Source organism: Hippoglossus stenolepis, chromosome 3 (genome assembly GCF_022539355.2).
Source record: "Hippoglossus stenolepis isolate QCI-W04-F060 chromosome 3, HSTE1.2, whole genome shotgun sequence".
In the NCBI taxonomy this organism is placed as follows: Eukaryota; Metazoa; Chordata; class Actinopteri; order Pleuronectiformes; family Pleuronectidae; genus Hippoglossus; species Hippoglossus stenolepis.
The window spans coordinates 3,498,510-3,523,572 of NC_061485.1; the positions used below are offsets into that span (position 1 = coordinate 3,498,510).

The following is a 25,063-nucleotide window of genomic DNA, read 5'->3' on the forward strand; positions in this document are numbered from 1 at the left end:
ATTATGACCATGTATCAATGTTAACAATTAATAACTCTTAATTGTTTTACATGTAGATTCACATGCACACACACACACAGAGAAACACAGACTCTATTGAAGTATGATTTTTGTTTGTCCTTGTCACACACAGACACATTCAGCACATGTATGACACACACACACACACACACACACACACACACACACACACACACACACACTCACACACACACACACACACACACACACAAAGGCAGCAGATGCCTGGAAGCCTTTCATGGCCTTGTAATATCCGAGCAGGTTTCAGGGTGTTTGTGTGAAAGCTGTTACGATCTGTCCTCACCCAGAGCCTCTGGCAGGAACACCTTCCTCACTCTGTTCAGGTCCATCTGGAGGACAAACACACACTCACACACACACACACGCACACACACACATACACAGACACGCACGTGCACACACACACACACACACACACACATTCCTTTTTACCTGGAAGACACTGCTGCTGTTTCAAAGTGACTGAGCCGGTAGGAGTTCAATGTGTGGCAGTGACCGGCTCACCTGCTCCAACCCCCGTGCCCTTCTTCAGGTGGACCATCGTGAGAAAGGGGTGTGAGAGACCCCGCTGTGGGGTGACCCTCCTCTTTGGGTCAGTCTGCACTCGGTAAAGCTGGATTTAAAACAAAGAAGGTGACAGTTTAACTACTTCCTGTCCCTGAACAACAGAGAAACTTGGTACTGGTTCTTTCTTTAGTTAATGAAATGGACGACTTACTGGGATCAGGTCATCCAGGCGGCTAATATGTTCCCATTCCTTGGCCTCGATGTCGGGCCCATGTTCAAACTCACTTGGGGAACAGGAACAAAACACGTTGGTCAGATACTTTATGATATGTTCAACATTTTTGAAAAGAAAAGAGCTATTGTCTTAGAGGGAGAACAACATTTTTCACGTTGGAACACGTTACTTCATGTTGTGTTGTTGTTTTTGTTGTTGTATTACACTCTGTGTTGTCCAGAATAACAAGTCTAGGCCGCAACATTCATTGTTGTGTGAAAATACAATTAAACCCAACGTCTGCGTGGACTAATTGCACAGCAATAACTGTCAACAAATATGAAAGATGTTCCCTACTGCTGCTGTGTTCATTAGATTGTCGAGCTGGTGCAGCAGCCCTCCGCAGTTCAGAGAGGAAACGTAACAAATACCAGAGACAGCGGGAGGCCTGTCAGTAATTGCGTGTTTATGTTTTATACAAAAGCACAGTGTGATGCAAATGTGTGGGAATGTGCAAATGGAGGAGGCTGGGTTAGAGGGAGGTGTGTGTGTGTGTGTGTGTGTGTGTGTGTGTGTGTGTGTGTGTGTGTGTGTGTGTGCGTGTGTGTGTAAAGTCATATAACAGCCCAACATGAAGCCAGCATGTTTCCTCTCCCACGTGTCATAAGGTTTGATACGGCAATAATGGACGCTGTTTGCATTGTATTATCACTACTACCCTTAAGGCCTACACACACACACACAAACACACAGTTGGTGATTATAATATTATGTTTCCACACTGCAGGCGCACTGTTTGTCTACATGGTGTTTTTTCCCCTTAACGAAAAGAGGCCTGGAATCAGCACCGAGAGCAGAACTGCAATGCACAGAAAATTGTAGAATATATGAAATGTCTTGATGGGACAGGAGAGACTAAAAGATGAAAATCTAAAATTAGGGAGAACATCTTGTTATTGTATCAAATGATAGACAGTTATTTGAGATACAGTCCAAAACACGAGGTTAAATTAATTGTACGTGAAATGGTTCACGAGCTAAAATCAGCTGTAAAGGCGCTTTACACACAGTTTGTAACATTTTTAGAAACTGTACATCAGGTGCAGAGATATTAAACTGTGATGGATCAGAGCACATCTCCAAGCTGGACTCATGTTTTCACTTCATCACAAGAGCGCACACATATATATACAGAGATTTGAATCCTCCGCCGCAGGTTCGATTCTGATCCCTGAATCGTACCTGACTCCTGAATCGTTCAAATCGCTGTTGGTGTCTTATCCAAATTCAAAGCATACGAGAGTTTTAGATTAAAAACTACTATTTTTAGGTTTATGTCTTAATTGTGATAAAAAAAACAACATGTAGATATTTATATTTATATATATTTATATCTATAATGCAGATATGTAGATATACAGTATATATCTATAATAAGACCTGTTACTATTGTTATGTTAAAGGTGTAACGCTGTGTTTAGTTTCATGTATTTCAAATATCAGCAGTAAAATTATGGTCAAATGTATTCTTTGGCATTTCTATGTGAGATTATCAAATGTATAAAACTGATGTCGGCTTCACACTGACACACTAACAGACACACAAACACAACAAGATGAAGATTCTCTCTGTTGTGTCAGAGAAATGAGACGATGGAGGAGGAGGCGTGTTCACTGGGGTGTGTTTATGTTTGTCTCATCCTTTCAACCATCCATCTAGCGATCTGTCCATCCTCTCACCCATCCCTCCCTTTAATGATCTGTGAAGACAGGAGACGTGTCAGGGGCAGAGGAGGAAGGCCAGCGGCTAATAGAAGGACTCGTGTTTATATGGTTGTACTGCCTCTAGTAGGAAAACACTACTTACTTATACTTATAGATTTATTCAACATCAACAGACGTTTTTTACCTGTGAAGCTCAACTGATTGTTTGAAATAGAGAAAAAGGAAAGAAGAGTGAAACCAGGACACATTTGGATCGTGGACGGAGAAGCACAGGTCATTACCTTCAGAGCCGGAGAGTGACACAGGCCGACAGGCTCAGTGAAGAGGTTGATGGACGACGTCAACGCTGAGCCGCTCCCGCAGCCAACATTTGTAAATGCTCATGTTTTATCTGCATGTGGCGGTAACACGTGGTTTCAGACGGGAACCTCGGACAGTTTAACATCCACCTTTACATCGTGTGGGTCGTGTGCTAAAGATGTTTTGCATGAGAAAATGAACAAATGCCATAAATACAATTTAATATTTTTGTCAGGTTTTTCAAGGGTATAAGACCAGACTTAACAAAAACATGACAAGAGGGAAGATTTTCTCCAAGTTAAAATAAAAATAAAAATATAATGAGAATATATCAAAATACTAACCATGTATCATACGTTGCTGCAGCTCCTCTTCTCACCTTCTGAAACAAAAGTAAGATATGCATCACCTCCTAATAGTAATATCCGCACACAGCAGAAGTGTCTCTTAGAGGCAGGGGGTAGAAAAATACGAGACCCTTGTGCATCTAAATCTTCTGGTAATTGATAATTGGACGAGAAAATGGACAGAACTAAAAGAAATGGTTCATTCATTCCGGCTGAATGCACCACTGATTCCTTCAGCTTGTCACTTTTCACTCCTTCCTCCTTTCTCCACACACTCCTCCCTGCATATGTTTCCTCCACCTTTTTCTCCCCCACTTTCAGCTTTGATTTCCACTCCATCTCCCATTTCCATTTCCCTTTCTTCCCTCCTCTTCACGATGTCGTCCTCCCCACCACATCCTGACTTATCCACCTTGTTCGCTCCATTTCCCCTCTTCCATCTTTTTACCATTTCAGCATTTCCACACTCTCCTCTCGTTTTTTTTTTCTTCCCCACAATCCCAGTCCTCTGAAATGAATGAGTAACCTGGTTCCAATTCTCATCCTCAGGTCTCTCTCTGGGATGGCATTTAAACACACACACACACACACACACACACACACACACACACACACACACACACATCTGCTGAGTGTGCAGACAGGAACTAGCAGGCGTATGAAATATGATATGACCTGCAGCAGGTAGAGCACATGAGCAAAATCAAAGAATATTCCAGGAAACAGGAAATACTGTTAATGATTAAGCAGATGTTTCTGTAGCAAAAAGAAAAGGTTATTTTATCCTGATGAGTTGACTTGTGCGAGGCGGCTGAGATTCTTGTGATTTCTCAAATCGTGTGCAAAAAGCTGTGTTTAAAAGAGGGCGTGGTGGCCAAGTGGTAAGGCGTTGGTCTTGTAAACCAAAGAACATGGGTTCGATCCCCATCCATGCCTCAATAGTGTAATAGAAGCACTCACTCGTGTCCTTTTAACATCACACTAATGTGTGAACTGTTCAAACATAACTCACCATCCTGGGTCTTTCACACCTATCCAGGCTTTCAGCAGAAGTCCAGACTCAACATCGTCAACTATTTCAACATCTTGGTGAAGTTGTACCGAGCAGACTTGAGTCGAACCCACAGATTTTCCAGATTCATAAATAAAAACACTTTAAACAGAAGCATCACACTGAAAAAATCAAACACTTAAGAAAGAGACCAATGATCCTCTGACTTTTGCTCTAGATGCCAATTTCTAGCCATTAACAGAAATCTAGAATCACTGCTGAACGTCTTCGGCATGGTGGCCAAGTGGTAAGGCTTTGGTCTTGTAAACCAGAGATCATGGGTTCAAACCCCATCCATGCCTTACTAGTATCAAAATACCAACTCTCTAATGTCATAACACCATTTAGATGTCAGCCACATTGGATGACATGTCCTTTCCTCTGAATTATGTCTGTGAAAGAAGTCTTCATTGATGTATTTACATTAAATGCTTGTCACAGTCTTGAACAAGTTTCCAGGTATAGATTCTTTAAATAAACTGATCAATCTCACAGTTTTCCCTACATGGCTGCAAGAATTGAGAAGTTAAAACCTTAATTTGCAAAAACACTTCACTCACCGTCAGGAGCACTGATATGACCCCCTGCAGAGCGGGAGAGTCTCCTGACCTCACCCCCGGTCTCCTGCAGGGCTCCGGATAGAAAATGATCTGAATCCATCTAGTTTATTAAATGTGCTTTGGGTTGTTGTTGAAAATCTTTCTTAACTGAACATGCAAGATAGCGAACTAAATATATCCATAGATATAGATTGTTATGATTGGTTTCCATGAGATCTTAAAGGCTCGGTAGGCCATCCAGAAGGCTCGGTGGCCAAGTGGTAAGGCGTTGGTCTCGTAAACCAAAGATCATGGGTTCAATCCCCGTTCGGGCCTTGAAGCAAGTAGTTTGTCGACCTCACATGTCGACTCTAGCTTTAGCAATTTGAACATTTGCCACAATACAGTCCATGCAAAGCTCTGACCTGCACCTGGAGCCACTGCATCCTCATGTTTCTGGTCTTTGCTGACAACCAGAATTTATCTCAACAAAAACGACGTCAATAATGACGACAGATTCAAAGCCACTATTGCCATAATTTTACCATTAACAGCAGTTTACTTGTTAATCTAGCCTTTAGCATGCTAAGTAGCTAGCCCAACTTGGCCTCAGTCATCACTTTCTGATTGCAAGTCGAGCTTGTAGTCGACCGGAGGAAGTAGCGCTGCGTGCGTATCATAACCTCTTGTCTTGAAAACGCACAGTTGACCTCAGCTCTTTGAAAACCATCACCACCGCCGGCTACCAGCAAGAAAACAATTACAGCTCGTTTAATGCAAGCTACAGAAGTTCCTGAGAAGGTTTTCTGTTCAAGAGAGCAACATCCCAACAAAGTCTTCATTGATGTATTTACATTAAATGCTAATAAACTGATCAATCTCACAGTTTTCCCTACATGGCTGCAAGAATTGAGAAGTTAAAACCTTAATTTTCAAAAACCCTTCACTCACCGTCAGGAGCACTGATATGACCCCCTGCAGAGCGGGAGAGTCTCCTGACCTCACCCCCGGTCTCCTGCAGGGCTCCGGATAGAAAATGATCTGAATCCATCTAGTTTATTAAATGTGCTTTGGGTTGTTGTTGAAAATCTTTCTCAACCGGACATGCAAGATAGCGAACTAAATATACACATATATATAAGATTGTTATGATTAGGTTCCATAAAGGCTCAGTATAGTATCCCGAAGGCTCGGTGGCCAAGTGGTAAGGCGTTGGTCTCGTAAACCAAAGATCATGGGTTCAATCCCCATTCGGGCCTTGAAACAAGCAGTTTGTTAACCTCACATGTTGACTCTAGCTTTAGCAATTTGAACATTTGCCACAATACAGTCCATGCAAATCTCTGACCTGCACCTGGAGCCACTGCATCCTCATGTTTCTGGTCTTTGCTGACAACCAGTGTTTATCTCTTCTGACTAAACCTGTCTGTCATCAACAAGGTTCCATCTGCAGAACTCCTGCTTTCCATTTGTTTTTATTTTTAACACAACTATGACCAACAAAAACGACGTCAATAATGACGACAGATTCAAAGCCACTATTGCCACAATTATACCATTAACAACAGTTTACTTGTTAATCTAGCCTTTAGCATGCTAAGTAGCTAGCCCAACTTGGCCTGTCTCATCACTTTCTGATGCAAGTCGAGCTTCTAGTCGAACCGGAGGAAGTAGCGCTTTGTGCGTATTATAACCTCTTGTTTTGAAAATGCACAGATGACCTCAGCTCTTTGAAAACCATCACCACCGCCGGCTACCAGCAAGAAAACAATTACAGCTCGTTTAATGGAAGCTACAGAAGTTCCTGAGAAGGTTTTCTGTTCAAGAGAACAACATCCCAACAAAGTCTTCATTGATGTATTTACATTAAATGCTTGTCACAGTCTTGAACAAGTTTCCAGGTGTAAATTCTTTAAATAAACTGATCAATCTCACAGTTTTCCCTACATGGCTGCAAGAATTGAGAAGTTAAATCCTTAATTTGCAAAATCACTTCACTCACCATCAGGAGCACTGATATGACCCCTGCAGAGCGGGAGAGTCTCCTGACCTCACCCCCGGTCTCCTGCAGGGCTCCGGATAGAAAATGATCTGAATCCATCTAGTTTATTAAATGTGCTTTGGGTTGTTCTCAACCGGACATGCAAGATAGCAAACTAAATATATACATATATGTAGATTGTTATGATTGGGTTCCATGAGATCTTAAAGGCTCGGTGGACCATGCAGAAGGCTCGGTGGCCAAGTGGTAAGGCGTTGGTCTCGTAAACCAAAGATCATGGGTTCAATCCCCATTCGGGCCTTGAAGCTTGATAATCTCACATGGTGACTCTAGCTTAAGCAATTTGAACATTTGCCACAATACAGTCCATGTAAAGCTCTGAACTCTAACAACAGTTTACTAGCCTTTAGCATGCTAAGTAGCTAGCCCAACTTGGCCTCTGTCATCACTTTCTGATTGCTAGTCGAACCGGAGGAAGTAGCGCTGCGTGCGTATCATAACCTCTTGTCTTGAAAACGCACAGTTGACCTCAGCTCTTTGAAAACCATCACCACCGCCGGCTACCAGCAAGAAAACAATTTCAGCTCGTTTAATGGAAGCTACAGAAGTTCCTTAGAAGGTTTTCTGTTCAAGAGAGGAACATCCCAACAAAGAAACTAGCCTCATGGGTGGAAGGTACAAAGAGCCTGTGGTTCTACCGCACATTCAACCAGTCCTTTCTTTTGTTTCTTTCTAAATAAGTTTGTTATTCATTTTGCGTTTGAGCTGCGTTTTGCATTTTGAGCTTTTACATTTTGTCATTCATCATGTTTGAGCCTTCATGGCTTTTGCCCAAAAGACAGAGAGGACAAGACAGCAAAGAAAAGAGGAGAAGAACTGAGGCCATTCCTTGATGGTGTTCTTTCTTTTGTCAGCCCAGTGAAAACAAACGGAGAAAGAGCGAGAGACGAATCATTCGCCCCAAGTGAACCTGCAGCGAAGCTTATTGAAGAGACCGAGCAGCAGTGAGACTGACATACAGAGAATATTCCTCCATGTGTTTTTGCCACATAAACCCACAGAGAGAGGAATTGAAAAGCAGGAGGAGGGAGCAGTGGTAGAAGATCACATTCCTGCTCCTCTCATCATCTTAGTAGGGAGGTCGGGCAGTTAGAGAGATCATCCTGCGGCTTAGAGGTCATGGGTTAAACACACCAGCGTCTTCGTGCAACAGCAAACTCTTGTCCTGTAGAAAGCGACGGCTTGTTATGGCTATGTCTGGTCTCTGGGAACAAGTCATTTCAGGGTAAACTGTCAGTTGAAAGGCCTTGTACCCCTTCATTTCCCACGTGGCCGTGAAGGGGTCATCTCTATGTGATGTCGGGTTTCTCTATTCAGAGTAAAACAGTCTGTCGGGGGAAATGGGATGTATCCTGTTTTAAATATTCAGAACTCAGGCAGAGCGTCTAAGTCAAACAATTACAGACGCTAAAGAGAGAGAGAGAATTCAGAGGGATTACAAACAGAGGGGAGGAGAAGGACAGAGACACACTCTGGTAAAGAGGAAGAAGGAATTAAGGTTCACAATCCAAACAGGAAGAGAGGCAGAGTGGTTATGGAGCGATAATGGGAGATGGCAGCAGCTTCTCAGTGTGTTTCAAATACATTTGTCCAGTGGATCTGAACAATGCACGCCGGAAATATCACTGTTATTATTTTCATCATAACAATTTGTCCGACGGAGATTAAATATGAGGGATACACATTGTTCCTGTTCTCTCTCGTCTCTGAACTGTGGGACTTCCTCATCATTTTTCAGGGCTCGACCTGAAAAGTGCTTTGAGATGATGTTTGTTATGATTTGGGGTTATACAAGTAAAATGGAAGAAAATCCAATTGAACTGAATCGAGGCTAGTCCAGCACGCTCGGGGAAAGCAGTTGACCAATCACAACAGATTAGGTCAGGTGGCTAATCAGAGCAGACTGTGCCTAAGTGGGAGGGGCTTCTTAAAGAGTCAGGAGCTTTCAGACAGAGGCTGAAAAGAGGAGCAGCAGCAGAGGACAGTTTGAGGAAGGACATTCGTTTTTTGAACATTAGAGCATGAAAACCTTTTCAAATAATAACGCAAATTAAAATGATCAACCTGAATATGAGCAGAATGAGTCTCTCTTAATGTTCTACCTTGTTTTAGTGTGACTAATATCGGTATCTCGTTCCCAATATGCCGAATGTGTATTGTCAATAAATCTGATTCTTCTAAGAGGAAGTTGGAAACAAGAGACTGAAGGATTGAAGTTAAACTGAAGTTAATCTAAATAAAGGGTTCACGATCAGGTGAGAGAAAAGCACAACATGCAAACAGCAGCAAGGAACAAGTCACAAGGGCTCTAGTGAGAGAAGGTGAAAGGCGAATGTGAGGATGGAGAAAACGGCGTAATAAACAGATGGAGAGCAGGAGAGAGTAAAAGAGAGCGCGAGAGGCAGGGGAGCAGTTCGTCGTTAAGCCCCACGTTGATTTGACAGTTCTATTATGAAGAGGGATGAGTGGAAGAAAAGTGAAATTTGAGCAGATCGCTCTTTTCTCTCCTCCTCTCCGGTTGTGTCTCGCACTTTTCTCCCTCTCCCCCTTTGTGCTCTCACTCCATTTCCCCGAGTCCTTCCCACCACTTAGCTCTCCTTCTCGCCATCGCTCCCATGTGTCTGCCGCCCCAAATGAAAAAGGAGAGCTCTAATATTTTGCCCCGGCTGGTTGATTACCATTTTATCTTTCAATTACCAATAATCTCTCTCCTTTCTCATCCCTCCTCTAATCTCATACTTCCTTTCTCCCTCTCTTTTCTCTTTTTATCTTTCTCAGATGTGTTTAGTTCTCGTCCTTACGCGTGTTTTTCTTTTTATTCTAACTTTTTTTGCCATTTTTACACCAATAATAACCTGAGACGAGCTCTTCCAGTGCAGATCAGATCTGTGGGTTCAGATATGTTTCTGATTCAGCTGATTCTCAGGGTTTCTTGTCTGAACAGCTTTGTTGAGGCTGTTCCATCTGCACAGTCTCAACCAAGGTTCATGTGTTTGTTTCGGTTTCACATTGTAATTTAGGGACTAAAGAATGACATACGTACGTCCTGTGGTCATCACCTGCGTGGGCGTGGTCTACCTATACTTGGTTTTGATTGGTTTGTCACGACACCTTTCACACCTGTTATTTTAGTTGGGACTAAACTGAATGGACCAAACAAGGTAATTGTTCCCTAAAGCTGATTTCCTTTGATTGACGTCGTTCTATAGATTTAGATGAAGAAAAGCTTCAGGTCATGATCCTCTAAGACACTTGATAAACTCGGGAAGTCATTTCTTTCTGCTGTGACTCGTGTTTCACCTCAGCCGGTGTTTCTTGTGAATATTAAACTCAAAAGGTTTGAGTGTTTTTCTTTTTAAATCAAAGCAGCTCTAACCCACACCTTGTTTCATCGATCGCTCCTGACTCCAATTAGCTTTTGTTGATGTCCTCAGCCCAGAGCTTGTTTTTACAACTTGAACAGTTAGAATTATCTATTTAATAATCAGTATTCAATATGGAAAGAGGTTTGTGTGTATTGTTGAATTGTTCTCTGAAGTGCGGAAGCAGGACAAAAGCAGGTTGGTGCTGTGAAGAATATTTAATCACTGAATAGTTTCACAGTGTTTTGTTGCAGGTTTTGCACCAAGAGACATAAAACATCCAAAATTAAAAGGACAGTGATGATGATGGTCAGTTCTTCAGCCAGATAAACGCCAGACAGGCCCGTGGTTTGTGGGTCCAGGCCACCAGGAGGCGCACACAGCTCGGACAATTCCACCGTATTCTTCAGGCTTTCCGACACATTGCATTGCAAGTACAAACATTTCAAATCGAGCGAACGACGTACAATTTGGTGTCTTTGCATTGACTTGTCATGAAAAATCCCATTTGGTGTGAACGCACCATTATAACCAAGCTCCTTCTTCATAGAGACAGCAGGTTTATGGGTCAACTCCCTTTATGGGAGCAGTGACTGCATAGAGCTGAGCAGCGTGCACATTCTAAACCCGCAAATAATAAGACTTTTCACTTCTTTATTATACTTTATAGGCTTTTGCACATAAAGCAACCAAACACTTTAATAAAAATGACTGCAGAGCAAATCATCCACCACCGTGAAGCTCGCAGCCGTTCTCCAAACATCATTTTGGGGATGTGTCTTCCTGCAGTTTCTCAAATTAAACTTTCCATTACTGGGAAGCAGCGAAAGGGTGTAATCAAATCCAAGTAACACAGGTGTGGCATTGCTCATCAAACCTGTGGACAGCACAATTATTTATTTTCTCTTTCAGCGGGTCCATTTTGTCACTTCATCCTGAGCCTCTGTCAGAGGTTCAGTGCACGTTAGACTTAAATGAACTGAGGCATTTATGGTATTTGGCAGATGCTGGGTTTTTTTTCAGAGCAGCTTGAAGTGTGTGGTCAGAATTTGTGATAATGAAACAAACCATGTGACTGATTTGAAGTGTAACCGGGGGCAACAGGAAGTAAATCTGGATGACAGGCAAAAACTCTACGTTATAGGTCAATGTTTTCAATAGATAGGTTAGATTTATCCCTGTGATTACTTATTTTAACTAGAATGACACTCAGTTGAATTCATTCCTCAACCAAGGCCAAACAGTCCCTTCAAATTCAAACTAAACATATATCACTTAAAGATGTCAGTTCCCTAAATACGCCAGGTTTTTTTCATCGAGATCCATTTGCGTGTTAGGCGTAAAGGCTCGGCGGGCCATGCAGAAGGCTCGGTGGCCAAGTGGTAAGGCGTTGGTCTCGTAAACCAAAGATCATGGGTTCAATCCCCATTCGGGCCTTGAAGCAAGCAGTTTGATAACCTCACATGGCGACTCTAGCTTTAGCAATTTGAACATTTGCCACAATACAGTCCATGCAAAGCTCTGACCTGCACCTGGAGCCACTGCATCCTCATGTTTCTGGTCTCTGCTGACAACCAGTGTTTATCTCTTCTGTCATCAACAGAGAGGTTAAAATCCACGTAGCTCCGTACTCCTTTCCATTGACTTTGTATACGTTGGCTCATCACTCGGAAAATTAGCTTCGTGTTGATTGCGTGACACGTGACTTCGGCCACTAGGGGTCTCACAATAAAAACAAAAGACTTGGTTTGATGACATCGTGAAGCAGCGTGGGATCATGGGAGTTATTCACCACGATGAGTAATCGGGATCCATGGCGAGTGACCAATATAAACTGTGGAAGGAACAAACATCCGACTGGCTAAGTGGCTAGCTGTGTGTTTATCCTCCCTCATTCGTCGTTTGAATTTATAGCAGAGACGGACAAAGACCCAGGTTTAGAGGAAATGATGCGAGTATAAATTAAACGTCACGTAACCTTGAATAAAAATTAGGATTTCTCTGAGTTTGAACATTGTCGGACACATTCTGTATAATGTTTAACATAGGTTTGGTTGTTTTGAGAGATTTTAATGAAGAATTGTTGCATTTTATATCTTCAAAGTGAACTCACCACACGTCTTTCTCGTAGGTCGACGCTGAGGAGCAGAATATTAAATACACACAGAGCAGTTCTGTCACTTTACTAACGACCTCCACAGAAAACAGAAAGGACTGAACACTGATCTACTTGTTCTTTTACACTCCAGCTTCTATAGAAACTCTTCAGTCCATCTCTACGTTTCTTTTCACCTATCCTCTTGTTCTGCTTTTTAAATTACGCTTTATCGCTCCCTCGCCACTTATCTGAATAATTAACAAGTGCTCCGGACTCAGTAGAAATTGCCGCAGCTGCTTGTCCATTGTTCAGGGTTTGATACAGTTGTTCAGGCCCCTGGATCTCGCTCCTGCTCCTCCTGTGGGATGTGTGCTTTTTGGACTGAGGACCTAAACCTGGTGGGAATGTGAAGCTAATTGAAGAATAGGCCAAGGACAAACAGCGGGGAGCTTCTATTAATCTCAGTGTGGTCGCGTCTCTGCTCAGACTGATACTTTAAAGAAGCAGCGAGAGGGAGCAGCAGAGCTCAGGCTGAAATACTGAAGCAGTAAAGTAGGTGGACTTGTGGCTGTCGGTCAGTTTAGAGGTGAAGTAAAAGCTCGGCATGGAATTTACAACGTCTCCGACAGAAAGAGAAGAGAGAGGGAAGTGGGAAGAAGTTTCCATTTGGCATAAACTTGAATTAACAGTGTGGTGTTTGTCTTTTAGGTTTGTGATCTCAGAGGATTGTTTGAGTTTATTTATTTATTTAACCGGGAATAAAATCTCTGTGCATCAGCTTCCCTCATTTCTTTTTGCGTGTTCTTTGATGTGTTACTTGATTTACAGGTCACAACATTTCATAAACCATGTGAGCCCAGCTTAAGACTCCGATTCGAAGAGACCTGACCCCAGCCTGCACCTTTTTTATTCGTACTTTCTCTTAGCAGGTTTTTTTATTCCGAGGCATCAGAAATGGAGCCGAGTCCTTCATCTGCTCCTCTTTTACAGTCTGTGTTTTCAGAATGACCCTGAGACACAGAGTGATGATAAAACTCTGAGGTTTTCCAGCACAGAAATGAGTTTTAATTGTGACCGATAAGATGTAATTACTCCACAAGGCCTGTCTAACAAACACCAACTCAAATTGATAAGATATAAGTGTGTTTCTGACAGTTCTGACAATATCCTGCTTATACAATGTATTAGCATCGTGTCAAGACGCCATGATATATAATGTAGATGTTGTGTTATACAGGCTCAGCTGCAGTGATGTTACATGGTTAATGATGGGCTGGGACATTATGGATCAACACAATACACTCTGCACTGCAGGTGTGTGTCTGCCAGTTTGTGTTTGTGCATATGCATATACGAGTGTGTATTTTGTGTGATATCCTACACAACTGTGTGTGTGTGTGTGTGTGTATACGTGCTTGTGTGCGCTCAGATGATCCTGACATCCTTGTCTCGTGGTTAATGAGGTGTGAAGATGAATGTTGCTGCCAGGAAGATGACGATCATCCTCATGATGATGATGATGATGATGATGATGATGATGATAGGAATTACTCTGTGTGTGGCTGCTAGTGTGTATTATATATGAGGAGACGGTTTGCATGTTTGTGTGTTGAGGATTCAAGAGGTGAGATTCGGGTGCAGCTCCACAGTCGCGAAGCATGTCTGATGTCGATTACTCCGCCCGCAGCACCATCACAACGCACAACACTCCATCATTTAATAAACTGCTAATATTCTGATTGGATCGCGTGCGTCCTTGTGCCTCAGTCGGAAATTGAGTTATTTCATGAACCGATGAGAGAAAACCTCGGTGTAATTAGTGGGTCTCAGAGAACAAATATGAAAGTGGTTGCAGTTCTTACTCTGATCCATTATTTAATTAAAAACACTGAGCCTCGTTCATTAAATACTGTGGTACAACATCTGTGTGAAAAGCATTTTAATAGATGCATTACCAAAGGGAGGGTGTGCGGAGAGCTCAGCCTCAAACGAGTCTTTGAATCATTAGACCTCGAGTCTTTTGTCACGTATGACACGTGTTCAGTGGAGTGAAATTAAAACCTGTATTAGCCTTAAAGACGTTGGTTCACACGACTCAAGGTCGGATCAGCAGAGTGGGTTTGATACAGTGGAAAATGATGGTTCATCATAACTAAATAAGTTCTGAATGAAGCTGCAGAGGCAGCGAGATGACACCTGCTAATTAAATGATGTAATTACAGTGGGGATGAATCAGCTGGTGGCTCTTCAGAGAGAGAGAGTAGAGCTGCAGCTCGAGTTCGAACTGTCGTCAACACAATATTTAAACACGAGTACTTTCACGCAGAAGACAAATATTACTCAGCGAAAAAGAACTTTGCACGAAACTTATTCAAACCTTTTGTTTAACAGTTGTTTAATAAAATGCTGCCGTGAACAGTTCTGATGTGAAATATTCTCAATATATTTGAGGGGGGGTGGCTGTGGACTTGCACTCGGACTGCGGACGTACAAACTACATATGTGGGAACACATGCAAACATATGAAAACGTGCTGAAAAACACCAATGCACACATGAACACCATGAAAAAGTCAGGAAAAGAAAATTATGCAAGAAGCGTGTGACGTGTATTTAGGTTTCTGACGTACATATCGATGGTCCACTTCTGGAGACTGTCTTTGTGAACTCAAGTTTCCAGCTGCTCATATATCCGCACAAGGGCCCTGATAGAATTATGATGATGACATATATGTCCAATGATTCTTCTTGGTTGTGCAGACGCAGAAATGAACGGTCCATAAGTAAACAGGTCAAGAATAAGACCAAAACTAAAGAGGCCCAGGAGCTAATCTGTGGAACTGTGTGTGTGTGTGTTTGTGTGCGTGTGTGTGTGATTGTGTGTGTGTGTGTGTCTGTGTGTGTGTGTGGCCTCACCTGCAGGTTCCACTCCTGCTTCTCATCATCTCATCAGCTGCTGCAGTATTTAAACCCCCTCGTTCTCCATCCATGTGATTTGTTATTTTAGCCGCAGCACTTCTTTATTCACCTGATTCCTCCGCCTGTTCTCCGCTGCGTCAGGTTTCTTTCCTTCCTGCTTGTTTGTCTGCTCCAACATGATCTCACGTTTTAATGTTTGCAGGACCCACATGCAGACGACTGTTTAATTGATACACAGACTAACAGTCACTAGACGGCAGGGAGACAAGCCTGAAAATCCAAAACTCCACCAAAACAAAACTCCTCAAGGCAGGAGAACGAAGAACGACGGTGAGAAACCAGTGAAACACCGAGAGCATCAAACTGGAAACATGAACATTCAATGGTATCATGGTGCCATCTAGTGGAGACTCTTGCAAATATTTGCCCAATGAAAAACTACAGTATCACTTGACGAGGACATGAAACCATCTTCATACAACAGAATGTTTTTCTACAGTAATATAAATGTCTCTGTCTGGGTTTTAAATTTTAAACTAAGAGAGGAAGTTGGATTAATGATGTTTACTGGACTTCCTTCCTTTTAATGACCAAACAAACAACTCCTATTATGTGTTTATTAATGTATTTATCCAACTGGTTAATATTATAAAGTCACAAAGTTAGTGCGTCGTTAGTTTGCAGTGATCATTATGTGGTTTTATCAAAAGCACAAAAATGGAAACATTTAGTTTTTTTTATTTGACTTGTTTATTTATTCATATTCAGATATATTCATATATTTGTTTTCACTTTGGCAGGACTTTTTCACAAGAGGAATTGATGTGATTTCTTCTCTTACAGCAGAAAACAATGTTCGAACGTGTGGTGACAACAAAAACAAGTTATTGCTCAAATGCAGCTTATTGGTTTCTAGTCTGAGGCTGATGGCTGATCAATATCTCAAATATCTCAACCCAGTTATGAAAACATCATTAAACGTTCGAGGTCAAAGTCGTGATCATTGTCGTTAGAAAACCATGTATCTGTGTCAATAATCTCATTAGCCCACTTCCACATGTTACGATTAAAATTTAAATAAATGCATCAGTGTAAAAACTATAATTTAATAAATAGTGGAAATGTTTATAGACAGATTATTCTCCGGCAGCATGTTATATAAAATATTCAATTTCCCTCAATGTCCACAGGGACGCACAAGAAAACATGTTCACATCCACTGGTTCATGATTCATCTACAGAATCATTGACTTCTCCTTTTGGAACAAAGAAAAAAATTAAACTTCAAAACCAAATCCCATCGATGTCTGGACTAAAATGCTCTGGTCTCATAGATACTGATGGATGTGTAACTTGTGAATGAAAAGCATCCGTGGGGATGTTGTGAATGGGATCTGTTTAACTCACAAGGCAAACACATACGGCGTGGTGGCCAAGTGGTAAGGCGTTGGTCTCGTAAACCAAAGATCATGGGTTCGATTCCCATTCATGCCTTTAAATTAGTGTTTACGTGGTTTCCTTTCACCGAGTACACACCTGGTGTTAACATGTGGGTTTTGTGGTCTGATCTCAAGTGGACCGCTTTAGGAACCGGTGTGACCGCATTCACATCCAAACATTCAACATGTTCTTTTAACAGTGTGAACAAAGATCCCTCCGGGGCACGTACAAAGGAACTTCAGCTGACGTCATCTGATTCACTATGAAGTCAAGGTATTTCTTTTCTCCTCGTTGATTTGTTTGTGTTCACGTTCATATAACACGATAACAAATCTTTCTGCTGCACAAGAAACATCTCTACCTCTCCTTTGCTCACTCGTGCCAACACACACAAACACACTTCTGTACTCAGACTGGGTAAAAACAACAGAACATGGTCTTCGTGAACAGAAATGACGGACTCAGATCTGTCCACAGAAACCAACGTTTTCAAATATCTGCACGGGATTTTAAGACTGGTATCTACACATCAAGTTCATATATGAAACATTTCCGTCAACAAAGGTTAAAAGGTAAAAAGTTCTTCCCTGATCCGTTCCACATCCCTCCACCAAGCAAACAAACAAACAAGCCTGGATTCAAATATAATCTATTAGCAGAGGTAATATTATGGGATAATATAACATAGGAACAACATGATATGTGTGGCAGTATATTGATTATCTTAATTTATAGTGGAACTTAAATCTGATTGATTCTAATTTGTTTTCATGATTTCAAAATGGAAATAAATTATCACCGCTTTCACATAATTCTGAGCAAATCAGCTAAAGTTGCTAATTGTCGCTGTTACATTTGAGGTTTCACTGTCAGTGACTCCATCAGGTTGAAGATGTTCCTCCAGTGACGGGTTCCGCATCAATCAAAGTAATAGTACTGAATGAAGATGGAATTCAGGCCTCTGAAGACGGGACAGAAGTTGTAGATGAGCGCGCTCTCTTCCTCCTCCTGACTCGGGAAACGATGGCTGCTCTTCCTGGCTGGAAGGGAAGTGAGAGAGGAAGTGAAAAGGCAGAACGTGGTGATGAGTATTTATTTGACTTCAGCAGCTGCTCCTTTATGTTTGGGAACAGTTTGGAGCTTTTTTGCAACGATGACTTGAACAAAACTTCAAATGAAGGAGTCACATGACGACTGAGTTACAGCCGAACACATGTAGAGTGTGAATCACTCTGAACAGTTTGGTGTGGATCTGAATGAGATTATTTACATCTGGATCACTAATGTCTAAGCACTATGGTGATGTTGCAATGTCCAAACCATATACATGGATTAATCCCACCAATTTTGGTGGGATTAATTTTTACTCCATAAAAAACACATCAAATTCATATTTATATCTGTCAACGAAGGGAAAGACAGTGAGAAATGGAAGAACTCACAGACCTATCCTTCGGGATAAAGTCTGAAACCCACTGACAGAGGCAGTAAAGCCTGCAGAGATCCCACGTGTTACCTTCAGAGACGAAGAAGCTGGAAGTGTAGAAGGAAGCTCTTATTGCAGCGGCGGAGTGAACCATCCCCGGTTTGTCGATCCACTCAAAGGGGGTTTTCTCCGGATGCCACTGAAGTCCATAAAATGGATACTGGTAGGCTGGAAACGACCAGAGACACTGTCAGCAGACCACAACTCACATTACAGTCAGTGGAGAAAGAAATGAGAAATGTGATCGCTGCCCTCGTCAGTTAATCTGTTCCATCATTTCTACATCACAATCAAGATCAGTAGAGTAAGAATGTTGAAATGATTGTGTTATTGTTGATCCTCTGAAAACAAATTGTTATTTCTTATCAGACGATCGTCTCTCGATCTTCTAGAACTCGATGTGGAGTTTGTGTCATTCGAGCTGTTTTCCGACATGACACCGATTCATTTCCTCTGACCTTCGTGCTCACGGTCATTTTACAGCAAACTACACTCAGATTTCCGTGTCCAGGAAGGAAAGGTACCTTCGATAGTGGAGATGAATTCTTGCTTCCCATCGTGGTTCGTCGACAGGGCCTTGTAAAAGTTCTTCAGCTTGGGATTCCCGTTGAAGGCCTGAAATCCAAAGAGTTAACATCAAAAATCAATCAAAAACCTTGGACGTCAGAACTAGTAGTTTATCACTCGGGCAACAACTTGAATTACAGTTGAGAAATGTTGAGAAATCCCCAAGATATTAAATCACTGTACATGATTAAATGAATTTATCTGCTGCAGAATTTATCTCAACAGTGGCGTGGTGGCCAAGTGGTAAGGCGTTGGTCTCGTAAACCAAAGATCATGGGTTCAATCCCCATCCACGCCTTTGAAGTATGAATGAGTACTGTATGAATTATCTGCCATAAAGAAGAACATCAGCATATCTTCTACGCTTGTCTCATATGGTGTTTATGGGTGCGATCTCCATTCCTGACTTTCAACTATTTGATCTCTTCTCGAGATAAATTATATTGGATTAAGTTTACGAAGTTAGTTTTTAATGTTACAAACAATTGAAGAGATAACTTGTCTTCGATAAAATACTTATAGCAACAACAATGGCGTGGCCAAGTGGTAAGGCGTTGGTCTCGTAAACCAAAGATCATGGGTTCAATCCCAATCCACGCCTTTCAGGAGAGTTTGTATAACCTGCATATCTTCTACCCTTGTCTCAAGAGCTGATACCACAACTTCATGAGCTAGAGAAGGTGAGATTTACACTGTCAGGTTGTTCTAAGTAAAAGGATGAAGAGACAAAAGTGGAAAACCAGTAAATGACCAGTAGGAAATACCTCGAGGGACAGACTCCACTTGTGGAAGTGGGGGGCGATGTTTTCCTCGGTCAGAGACCTCAGCACATCTTTGGGGAAACTCCCAAACAGACGGCTGGAATGTGCCACTGTAGGACGGACACAGATTTGTGGTGAGACAGGAGGATCTGTTAAATACTGGACTCTAACATCATTGGACATTATGACTGGAGTCAGTGAGTGACGGCCAAGGTTCCTTCAGCTTAATGTAATCACGTGTGGAGTTCAATGTCACAACTGTAGCTGCGGAAAACTTAGTAGAACTGAAAATTAAACTTTTATATTGATTAAAGCTGTAAGAGTGAAGGAGTGGCTCAATTGCATTGGCTCCGCCCACATCATAGAACACCAAACACCATGAGTGAGGAGGCTTGGGATAGAACACAATAACATTTTGATTCCAGGACTTCATCAGGATAATTTGCTCTTACAGATAATTTTCCAGGTGGATTCCTATAAAAGGAATCCCACACTAACTGTCTGAAGTAAAACCTTCAATACCGTCAAGATCTCCTCCAAGGAAACTGTGTGGTAGAAAGTGTTGTAGTTGAAGACCCTTAAACTCTATCAATAGAAGTTATGTAATTGAACAAAATTAACAGTATATGTTGTGTGAGAAGTTGAGATTTATAAGTATGTTTTAATTACTGGTTCAATCCCCATCATCCCTTTATATTAGATGAATTTACAGGATGACTGTTCACATCATTCAACATTTTAGACGTATGGGGGACGTGTGAAGTAGTTTTTGTAAGAGAAGGGAAGAACAGAAGAACTTCCTATAAAAGGAATCCCACATCTCCCCACAGCCTTTAAAACGTGTTTCCATCAAATAATCAGTAAGAAAAAAGATGAGTTCATTTTAAAACATGTTTAACTAACAGGGGAACTGTCCAAGGTGTTGGTCTTCTATTCTCAAGATCATGGGTTCAATTCTCACCCATGGCTTTGACTTGTGTTTAGCTCACATTAGAACTGTCCATATCATCCCTCATAGTGTAACTTACAAGTGAAAAGTCTTATGAATCAAATCAAAACCGACAGGCATTGACTTCACGAAGGACGTGTGAAGCCCCTCGTGTTGGAGAAGAGAAGAAACCCTTCATGATGTGAGGCTGCTCAAAGACAGGGAACATTACTTGGTGTGAAGTTGAGCGGCAGAGCCACAGCCGTGGTGTCAGTGAGCGTGAGCAGGTGTTCCTTCGCTGTTAAGACAGTCAGCTGCTCGAAGCCCAGACAAGTTCCCAAGATGGGGAAGTAGTCCGAAGCATCGTTGGCCTGCAGGAGGAGAGCGGGAGGTGATTGGGAGGAGAGAGGGAGGTGAAGATGAGGGAGGTGGGGTGACATTTTAAACCTTTCATGATGATTTGATGCTGGCAGTTTTATCCTTTATTTATAAAGTTCTTTTTAACTTCAATCTCACACTGTTCAACATATTCACACAAGGGATCTTCCCACTGCAGCAACATTTTGCCTTCTTATAATGTTCTAAAGACCAGAGTCCTGTTCTGTGAAGCAGGTTTAACTTCCCTGAACCCAACACGAGCCTGTCCTGATGAACCTGCACTACAGAGCACTGTTTCATTCATGTGACAGAGGCATGGTCGTTAATGAGGAGCGACATCCTCAGAGCCACGAACAGTTATTGAAAGAATGATTGTGATGTCATGTGAAACACTGAGGGAATGATGAAGCAAATAGTCTGGCAGAGAACGCTGCCCGAAGGGAAATGACTTTACTACATGGATTATCAGGTTACAAGTTAGTCAAACAAATGTGGCAGAATACATGGGAAAGGAATGAGAGGTGTTAGTTTGCAATGCAAGAAACAGTGGAAAAAGCTAAATGCAACTTTGCATTGCAAAAGCAAGGATTAACTGATGATGTGGCGACGCCGTCGAGCTAGTTCTGGCAGGCAACTCGAGCTGCGCGGCGCCAATCATGTGACATACATCATGTGACATACCTCACTCTCCACAACCATCTATATTACACATCCACCTTATGAGGTGGTCTATTTAACCAGAGAGACATTTCCAATCATCCCCTTTGCTCACACTGCTACAGTATTGCTACCAGTTGCTTCAGCCCCTCCCTCACCCCAGCATCCACCTGTAGGCTCCAAGTATTTGCTCATCATTCCCATCATTCCTGTGTAATCATTTGGGGAGTGATTAAGTTGGAGCCTAGACGCCGAACACTAAACCTGTTGTAATGCTGCAATAAATGTATGAACTTGAGTTGTCTGACTGAACTGAAGGAAGGAGGTCACTTCATCTGGAGTCAAATCAGTTAAACAAGTTTGATTTTTGGTTTACCCTCAGAGCCAAGTTGAAAAAAATTTCGGCGGTTCGTCTGTAGGGCGACGCCAGCAGATTTGCACCTCCTCCCGGCAGCATGAACCTGCAGGGAGACCGGGTTCGACATTTATCCTGAACAGATCCTCAGCAGATGATGTCACTCTGAGACACTTCACATGTGTCTAAACACGATTTATGAAGATTTCACATTAGACATAACAATGAGGAGCATCTGCAGACATACGGAGAGCAGAGCAGTGGTTAACTCACCCGTTGATTGAGTTGAATATCTTGGTATATTCTTCTTCTGGGAGATTTAATCTGATGGAGAACAAAAGTTGAAAAACAAATTAATGCCAAAAAAGCATCAAAGACAATTCAAACCCAAACGAATCAATGTGGATTTGAAGCAGCAGCTGTAAGAAGGTTTGTAATCTCAACATGTAGAGGAAACCCAGGACACACAAGTTGTCTATCAGGAATCATCACCGTTTTATTGTTGTGATTTAATCTCAACAATATTACAACTGCATTTATAGCGCACATATTTAAAACCCCACCCACATCAAATCACACCGCCATGACTGACAGGTCACAGTTCAACCAAGGTGCGAGTTAGGAAGTTTAACTCTTTAAGTATTTATCCAGAAGGATTTCCATAAAGGGAAACCCATCTGATTGTTGAAAAAATTAAATACAAACCAAAATAGATGAAGAATTAGGGAAAAAAATCATCAGTACTCAAACCAAGCCCTGTGCTTATAATATAACACACAATATGATTTTATCAGTCTAACTTCAGGTTTAACATCAGATATGAAGACAGTTCACTTCTTACTGATGTAAATCCCCATTGTTGTTATCACAGAATCAATAACCAGCTCAAAATAAACCTCTGCTCTCCTCAGACATCACTTCTTTTATCTGGGTCATAAAAGTTCTCCGGTCTTAATCTTGAGTTGTTGATATTTGGATCAGCTGTTTTTTTTTATTCTACTTTTCACTTTGTTGAATATACAAAGAGTGAAGTCATAAATCAGATTGGTGAGTTGTCCTACCTGACAGGTACGACCCTGGCCCCGGCTGCCTCCAGGTATTTCACATAGCAAGCAGGGATGTAGGAATAGCCCCTTGTAGCCTGTTCGTCTTTACGGGTTTCATCCGCCATCACCCCTACAGAGGACAGGAGACAGTTAACGCACGAACACAACTATCACAGAGATATATACATAGAGACGTTGATGCAGAAGGAAGAGAGAGAGACCAGGATCACTTGTGCAGCATCAGGTATCAGCTCTGACTAGTTAGAATTAAAATAATAAAAGAGCAAAGATGCTGTTCATTATTAATGATAGCAGCAACAATTAATGTAATAGTTAAATAATAATGAGTATTATTGTTAATAATAATAGTAATAATGATAATAATAGTTGTTATCCTGCAGCTTTGGAGTCGGAAACACCTGCAAAGAGAGAGAGAGAAAGAGAGAGAGAGACTGAAGCAACAGCTTTTTCTAGGAATTTGGAAATGAAGGGCAGGTTTTAATTAGCTCTGGATCAAGAGTGTAGTACTTCCATGTGTGTGTGTGTGTGTGTGTGTTTAATAATTAAATTAGGACATTATAGTAAGATAGTAACTCACACACTCACCTTCTCTCGAACACTCTCCATGTTAAATTACATAAGAACCAACAGAATCCACCACCGCTACCAACACACAGACGCACTTGAAGCCGAGTCTTACCGATGATGGGTCGGCTGTTGAGAGGCTGGTTCATTGCGCCGCACCAGAGGGAAACGTGCAGAGCTGCAGCACAACCAAGAATAACCACCGCAGCTGGAACAGGAGGTGTAGATGAAGACTTAGGAAAATAGATCATCTTAAATTATACTCCATTATTAGGTATAAGAACCTAAAGATGTCAATTTGCAATAGTACTCAAACCAAACCCCGTGCTTATAATACAACACACAAAATGAGGTTATCAGTCTAACTTCAGGTTTAACATCAGATATGAAGACAGTTCACTTCTTACTGATGTAAATCCCCATTGATGTTATTGCCAAATCAATAACCAGCTCAAAATAAATCTCTGCTCTCTTCAGACATCACTTCTTTTATTGAGTGATCTTCTTGGGAAAAAAGTTTCCAACCTTAACCTCCCCATTAGGACGGGTGAGATGCAGGGACCGAGACCCGAGCCCGGATCGTCTCAGCGCTGCGATCTATCTGGTGAGGATCTGAGATTTCAAGTGTATTTTTATTTATTATTTTTTACCAGCAAACATAGTGTTACGGAGAAGTTGGTCTAAGAGGATTGGATCCTCCAGACGGGTGAAAGCCCCGTAAATTTTTAACCAAGGGTTTAGAATAAACCTGGAAGGTAGACTGACGAGGTACCTTAAAAAATGACTCTGTTAAATAACACAACCACAGAGAGGACATAATACTGAGTTGTATTTGCATTGTGTGAAACAAGTCTCTAAAAGAGCGCTATGTAGAGAACTTCTTTAAGGCACTATGATTCATGTTGGTCAGGCCGGATATTTGAAAGTGTATTAAAAAAAAAAAAAAAGAAAAGAGATGAATTGAGAAATTACCAGAGACCAAGTAATTAAAAGGAAATTACTATTGGTAATATTATGTAGGGGGTATTACATTATTTTGAGGATGTTGTTGTGCCATAATGCATCAAACGTGATACCATGAAATGGTGTGCCTTTCGGCATTCAATAAATTTGGTTATCAAAATAAAAATATTAAATATTAAAATTTTATTATTAATATTAAATAATAACTTTAATTGATTAAAGTTACCTCGGGGCACCACCCTTCAAAGGAAGGGAAAAGATAGCCAATTTATTGATTAAGTCTCATAAAGGTACTAACTACAAATGTGGAACTCTGATTAACAATTAACTTAATAACTATAACCAAAATTACCATCTAGATAGTTAGCTAAGTTGAAGGATATGGAGTTCTTGACAGTGTAGAGGTTGGCAAAATTCACTTATGCAACATTAATGAAAAAAACATTTGTGAAAGGAAAACATTTATTATGAATATAATAAAGTATAAAAACACAAATTACTAACAGTGTAATTACTAAACAAAGATAGGCAGGTGAGTCTACATGTGTGTTTGTCTGTGTGTCTGTTTGCTTCCAAAATGGCAGTTGGCCAAAGAGACAACACCCTTCCCCCACCTATTGGAATGTTTACGACCTGTAGAGCTAATGAGGTGAAGAGTTATGCGTGTGTCTGTGTGTGTGTGTGCCAAATTAGAGAAAGTTACTAGATTGGATGCAATGAAAGACTGTGAAG

General features: G+C 41.4%; 1 protein-coding gene and 9 non-coding genes across 10 annotated transcripts; 9 read left to right on the plus strand and 1 right to left on the minus strand.

Annotated features, from left to right (window-relative positions):
* The first annotated feature begins 3,999 nt into the window (after nucleotides 1–3,999).
* On the plus strand, nucleotides 4,000–4,071 carry trnat-ugu. The gene has a single exon. It is a non-coding gene; the product is annotated as a tRNA-Thr (tRNA).
* A 345-nt stretch (nucleotides 4,072–4,416) lies between these two features.
* trnat-ugu lies at nucleotides 4,417–4,488 on the plus strand. Its single transcript has one exon. It is a non-coding gene; the product is annotated as a tRNA-Thr (tRNA).
* A 501-nt stretch (nucleotides 4,489–4,989) lies between these two features.
* On the plus strand, nucleotides 4,990–5,061 carry trnat-cgu. The gene has a single exon. It is a non-coding gene; the product is annotated as a tRNA-Thr (tRNA).
* An 851-nt stretch (nucleotides 5,062–5,912) lies between these two features.
* Nucleotides 5,913–5,984, plus strand: trnat-cgu. Its single transcript has one exon. It is a non-coding gene; the product is annotated as a tRNA-Thr (tRNA).
* Nucleotides 5,985–6,956: 972 nt separating this feature from the next.
* On the plus strand, nucleotides 6,957–7,028 carry trnat-cgu. Its single transcript has one exon. It is a non-coding gene; the product is annotated as a tRNA-Thr (tRNA).
* A 4,486-nt stretch (nucleotides 7,029–11,514) lies between these two features.
* trnat-cgu lies at nucleotides 11,515–11,586 on the plus strand. The gene has a single exon. It is a non-coding gene; the product is annotated as a tRNA-Thr (tRNA).
* A 5,001-nt stretch (nucleotides 11,587–16,587) lies between these two features.
* On the plus strand, nucleotides 16,588–16,659 carry trnat-cgu. Its single transcript has one exon. It is a non-coding gene; the product is annotated as a tRNA-Thr (tRNA).
* An 800-nt stretch (nucleotides 16,660–17,459) lies between these two features.
* Nucleotides 17,460–23,517, minus strand: LOC118104634 (gamma-glutamyl hydrolase-like). Its single transcript, XM_035151642.1, has 9 exons — nucleotides 23,484–23,517; nucleotides 22,799–22,913; nucleotides 22,011–22,061; nucleotides 21,759–21,843; nucleotides 20,580–20,718; nucleotides 19,423–19,529; nucleotides 18,616–18,706; nucleotides 18,122–18,259; nucleotides 17,460–17,645 (listed from the first exon to the last, which is right to left on the minus strand). The coding sequence occupies exons 1-9, from the start codon at nucleotides 23,515–23,517 to the stop codon at nucleotides 17,524–17,526; spliced, it is 882 nt and encodes a 293-aa protein (XP_035007533.1). The 3' UTR covers nucleotides 17,460–17,523.
* On the plus strand, nucleotides 18,885–18,956 carry trnat-cgu. The gene has a single exon. It is a non-coding gene; the product is annotated as a tRNA-Thr (tRNA).
* On the plus strand, nucleotides 22,361–22,414 carry LOC118105543. Its single transcript, XR_004695140.1, has one exon. It is a non-coding gene; the product is annotated as a U7 small nuclear RNA (small nuclear RNA).
* Nucleotides 23,518–25,063: the final 1,546 nt, after the last annotated feature.

Bases quoted from the DNA above. Each gene is read 5' to 3' on its own strand.
- LOC118104634 (XM_035151642.1), bottom strand. From the start codon at position 23,517: ATGAACCAGCCTCTCAACAGCCGACCCATCATCG. The intron at 22,914-23,483 runs GTAAGACTCGGC...TGTCCTCTGTAG, and splicing joins CAACAGCCGACCCATCATCG to GGGTGATGGCGGATGAAACC. The intron at 18,260-18,615 runs GTACCTTTCCTT...GGTCGTTTCCAG, and splicing joins ATTCATCTCCACTATCGAAG to CCTACCAGTATCCATTTTAT.